We start from the raw sequence: 5,303 nt of genomic DNA, 5'->3' as shown, positions 1-5,303 counted from the left end.
TTTATTCGAAAATAACAGAACTTGAACAAACAAAAAACACATTCTGCGCTTCCAGTTTCAAATTTCTGGCAACCCCTATCATACCCGTATATCTCATATCCTTCTCCTTTCTACTGTTCTTAAGTACTATACTTAATGTTTGTTCATCTTTAATTATATAGTAGTCCACATGCCATTAATGGGAAAATAAACAAATCTACATAGGGGCACGAATTTTTGCATTATTTGTTACACCACTTTTGCAAATTCGTTCGTTTTCTCTAATACTTTGACCCACTGTGCCTGAAGCTATCTGCGTTGATATGAAATATGTGCCAGGAGGCAGGCAGCGGAGTTGAAGTTGGTCGGCCAACGAGATTTATCGAGCGCGAAATGTAATACGCGAGCAATGGCCGTGCGCGCGTACTTCGGCCGGCCACCGTTTGGGCCACTTGGAGTATTTGGGCCGCCTTTTTGAATTGGCTTTAGCGACCGCCGGGCTACGATTCGGTTCGCTTATAAACTGCATCCCGCTGCGCGCGCCAAACGGTTGCCCAGCATCGCTGGACATTAACTAATGCACGCATTTATTTTTTGTTGTTGCCGTTATTGTGGTTGCTGTTGTTGGTGGTGTTGTTGTTGTTGAGCCAAAGGCTTGTATACTAAAGTGTATGGCAGCTGGTCTGCTGGTCGGCTGGTCGGCTGCCCAGCTCCAACATCAGTTTGCTCCAATAATTCATGGTGACACTATTAAAGCGACGATTTGTAGCTGCGCATAAAATAAATGCGGATTAGACTTTATAAAGGACAAAGTGCTCAAAAGGGAATTTACGCGAATGCCGCGCACCGAGAGTAGGCGTTGAAGACGGCAAGGCGGTAAGGCGGCCAGGCAGAGGGGCGGCAAGGCGTGGTCTTCAGTTTAAGCTGCGATTGGAAAAAGCTGAGCTGAGCTGAGCGACGACAGACAAACGTCAATTAATTCCAAAATCATTGCATGTACACGAATGTTATCAAAATCAGTTGAGTAAATACGAACTCAACTCGTCGGGAAAAATAACAAACGTGACAAATTTTGTGAATTCAACTGTGAAAAAAATCAACAGCACCACCGGGCGGCGGCAGCGGCGGCTACGACAACGAGAATGTCGTCTACATCGACGTTGGCGATGGCGATGGCGGCATAACAAAAACTTTGTGCAACAAAACTTTAGACAAACAGTAAAAGGCAAAGAAAGGGCTCCGAATTCTGTCAACTTGGAGAGGGAGAATGGGTAGAGGAGGGGAGGGAAGGGGAGGGATGTGTAGCATGGTGTGGTGTACATTTGTACAATAACTAAACAGCAGCTTAGTTGTTCGGAGATTTGGCAGATTTTGGCAACGACTGAGTTTTGGCCAACAGAAAACTTGGTGGGTGTTGTGTGTCTATTTGGCATGTAAACAAAAGTTTTGGCGCAAAAGAAAAAACAATTCTAGAATAAAATTCAACAGCAGCTATAAAACACACACACACACACAACACTGATGGAAAATCACAGCCCGCATTCTTCATGGTTGCCGCCTTGGAAATTGTAACGAAAACAGACAGCCAACAAGAAAATGAAAACTGAAAGAGGCGGCAGTTGGCAAGAGCCTAAGTGCTGTACAAGTCCACTAACAATTTGTTGGCAAGCGTTGTACAAGTGTTAACCCAATTTAGGGAACACATCCAAGTGTATGATCATATTTAGGAAAGAACCACAACTAATTGTTTTCAATAATGCTCCAATGACTACTCAATGAATTATATGAAGACTTGTCTTTAAGTTGATTGTTGCCCACTTGGGTCTTTAAATGGAAAATGTTACAACTTATAGTGAACTAAAAGAAGAACTTAAAGCTTACTCTAAACGGATTTCAAGATACTAAGTGTGTATACTTTGTCAAACTAACCATGTATTTTGCTTTAAACTAGGGTTTCATTAACTTTTTCAAAGGACAACATTTAATTTTAATAAAATCTAACAGCGTCCCGAAGATCAACTAACATTAGAAAGAGCGGAATGGTAATTATTTATTTATGTAATTCAAACGAATGCTTATTACAATTACTTAGTAGTACCTAGAGAACAATGAAAACAATTAGAATTGATTTTGTTTAAACTAAATCGAATTTAAATAGAAGGCAGAACGACCATTTCTGACTTGTAGGTAAGCTTTGCAGAGCAGCTAATCACTATTGGCTAATTTAAATACTTAGCTTAGATTGTCTTCTTTATGTTTTTGTGTTGCGAAATGATTTAAGAATCAAGCCAGTTTAATTTTATTGTATTAATCATACAAAAACTACAAGGAACGGCTTTGTATTCTTGAAGAAATCAAGTCATATGAACTACTTACTATGTACATATTAATTTATTAATTTATTACCCACCTAGCTTTCTAGCCACTCTTTGATTGCATTTGTCATTTGGAAATGTGGACTTTTTAGCACAATACACTGAAGAATATATTTGATTATCATACAAATTACAAGGAATAATCCGCTAAATCATTTACCCATCCTTTGCTGATAATAACTTATAAATACTTAATTATAAGTACAAATATTTAAAATGAAGTTCAATTCAATTTCTGAGGTAGGAGCACTCTGCGAGATTTTTCCGTTGGTTTGCATCCAAACTTTGGTCAATTTGGTAGCCAGCAGGATGCAAAAAAATTAAAGTATTAATGAACGAAATTTTTTTTCTTAATAATAAAATGTTAAACCATTTAATTTTGTTAATTTTTTCTAGCCTAACAACAATTATGCCAATTTAATAATCGAATGGTAATTTCGTTGTCAAAATACTTTTCCCTAATGTTGACAAATATAAAGAAAACGATAAATCGGCGAGCTATTTAAAAGAAGAAAAATAAATTTTCAAGGCTGTCGTTGAGTGGATTTTGTTTTAACAATAATCTCCGAAATCATATCTTAAACAAAAACCACCTTAATATATCTAAAAGATCTAGCAGATATATCGTTTATAGCCAATCTAGGACTTAACCTCATCAGAAGTTGCCTTCTTTTGAAACGATCAAGTAAGTAACCGTTTACTTTTAGGTGCTCTAGAAATTATTTTTATTTAAAGAACTAGACGTGTTTCAACTCATTATAGTTGTAAAAAAAAAAACGATGGTACGATGTTAAACTTGCTCAACAAAAAATTAATTTTTTGAATCCAAAAAAAAAAATTAAATAATTAGAGGGTATCGCCAAGTCATGCCTATATCGTCGTTAGAAAAATAGTTTTGTACTATGATTTATGCTTCAATTGTTTTCATTTAATTACTGAAGTTTGCTAAATTATAATTTGAAGGTCCTTCAAAATGATTGCCACACAATTGTGCAAAAATTTTGTTGCTAACTTTGGTCGCAGCATGTCCAAAAACTGTCCCAGCCAATCATATGGTGGTGATAAGAAGAATGACAAAAAGGACAAATTCGATATGGACAAATGCTTCGAAGTGGCCTACGAGGCTATACGCAAGGCCACGGATAATGTAATGGCAGCCATAAAACTTGAACAGCCGTTCAAAAGCGTAAAGACCACACGGGATCTGCTGACTAAATGGGATACTGAAATAGAGAAGATGCTGATGTGTTCAATCAAGGCTGAATATCCGAATCATAAGTAAGTTGGCAAAGATGGCGACAGGACTTCCCACAACAATTTAGAATAGTCTTAGCAGTTTTTGCAAAAAAGAAAAGGATTTATGATCTAAATGCCCTTTCCAATTAATAGCACGATGACACCAAACCCTTTCGCTATATTTGCCCAAGTTTTCCCAGTCTTTTTACTAGAAACAGATAACCTTCCCAACAATTTCACAATAAACGATAAATATAATTTAAGAATAGTGAGACGCATCTTGAATAATGTTGAAGATTTCAAGTGTAGATTTTATCTTTAACTTTGTTCGATGCAGAATTATAGCCGAGGCGAAGCAGAACCGACATCATTGGAAAGGACCAAAGATGACAGATGAACCCACTTGGTTCATTGATTCTATAGATGGTACCAGAAATTTTGTGCACGGTTTCCCCTATGTGGGTTTAACGGTGGCATTCTTTGTGAACAAGCAGCCCGAGTTTGGCATTATGTGGAACCCCCTGATCGATCAGTGCTTTGCCTCACGACGCGGTCTAGGGACATATATGAATGCCGAGAGGATCCATGTGACCAAACATTCAACTCTGGCCGAAGCGCTGGTCCTACACGATCTGGACACCAATATGGACCAACTGCCAGAGGCTTTGGAGAACATCTCCAGAGTCGCGCAAATAGCGCATGCGTAAGTAGTTGAAGGAATGGGAATTCTTCTATATAGATTCAGTAAATGCCACTCAGAATGCGAAGTCTGGGTTCAGCAGCCGCCAGTATGTGCATGATAGCCCGTGGACTTGCCGATGCATACTATAATTTCGGCTGTCATTGTTGGGATATAGCGGCGCCCATGCTGATCGTCCAGGAAGCCGGTGGTGTGGTGTTAGATCCTTCACTTAAACCGGTTGACATCATGTCGCGTCGTGTCCTGGTCGCCGCGACCCCACAATTGGCTGAAGAGCTATCTAAACAGCTCGTGGCAATCGATATTTCGCCGAAAGGCGAAGCTGCCTGCTCCAAAACACAGGAGGATTAGCGAAAAGTAGATTAAAAAGCCCGCGCGATGTAAAATACTCCTAAATGTAATCTAAATTTAGTCAAAACTATTTTCCTTTATTAAACAAAACGTTTTATTCACAAATGTTTGTGTGATTGAAGTTGTTAAATATTTTGTAAATTCTTTTATGCTTTTTTTTAATGAGTGCAGATTTCTCCCTAGCTTAGATATTGCTCTTTGGAAATATAAAGCTTAATTGAAAGGTTTATGTTAAAATATTTGAACAATATAATAACAAGGTTTCTGAAATTGAAGACAAAATTGAGGTGATAGAGGGAAAAATAAAATATTGGGGGAGTATTTTACAATGACCGAAAATTGCAGTTTCTTTTGTATTCCAATTTTTGCTCATATTCTCAAGATAACAGACTTAAGCATAAGTCACACATAAATCAAGCTTACAAGTAGCTGGTAAATAACTGAAGTGTAAAAACAATCGAGATGGCAGGAGTATTTTGAAAATAGTTCATTCTTAAAAAAAAACGCAGTACCATCATGGCTAACACCAAGCTATAAGGATGTTCAAGAGCAGATGAAGATACCCGCCAACTCTGATTTCTAAAATTGGTCGTGCGCATCATGAAGACAGTAGGTTTGACACCCAACCTTGGACCTGTACGATGTGATCAATCGCAATCGCA

At 38.1% G+C, this 5,303-nt stretch overlaps 1 protein-coding gene across 1 annotated transcript; it reads left to right on the top strand.

The window, feature by feature from the left end:
- Positions 1–3,377: 3,377 nt before the first annotated feature.
- On the top strand, positions 3,378–4,746 carry LOC115632986 (inositol monophosphatase 1-like). Its single transcript, XM_030530303.1, has 3 exons — positions 3,378–3,632; positions 3,928–4,293; positions 4,350–4,746. The coding sequence occupies exons 1-3, from the start codon at positions 3,379–3,381 to the stop codon at positions 4,639–4,641; spliced, it is 912 nt and encodes a 303-aa protein (XP_030386163.1). The 5' UTR covers position 3,378; the 3' UTR covers positions 4,642–4,746.
- The last annotated feature ends 557 nt before the right edge of the window (positions 4,747–5,303 follow it).

The sequence above is a fragment of the Scaptodrosophila lebanonensis genome, unplaced genomic scaffold, assembly GCF_003285725.1.
Source record: "Scaptodrosophila lebanonensis strain 11010-0011.00,11010-0021.00 unplaced genomic scaffold, SlebRS2 tig00001415-arrow-pilon, whole genome shotgun sequence".
Lineage (NCBI taxonomy): Eukaryota > Metazoa > Arthropoda > Insecta > Diptera > Drosophilidae > Scaptodrosophila > Scaptodrosophila lebanonensis.
Note: the sequence above shows the minus strand (reverse complement) of the source record. Positions and strands in the feature narration are given on the sequence as shown.

Bases quoted from the DNA above. Each gene is read 5' to 3' on its own strand.
- LOC115632986 (XM_030530303.1), top strand. From the start codon at position 3,379: ATGTCCAAAAACTGTCCCAGCCAATCATATGGTGGTGATAAGAAGAAT. The intron at 3,633-3,927 runs GTAAGTTGGCAA...TGTTCGATGCAG, and splicing joins GCTGAATATCCGAATCATAA to AATTATAGCCGAGGCGAAGC. The intron at 4,294-4,349 runs GTAAGTAGTTGA...AATGCCACTCAG, and splicing joins GTCGCGCAAATAGCGCATGC to AATGCGAAGTCTGGGTTCAG.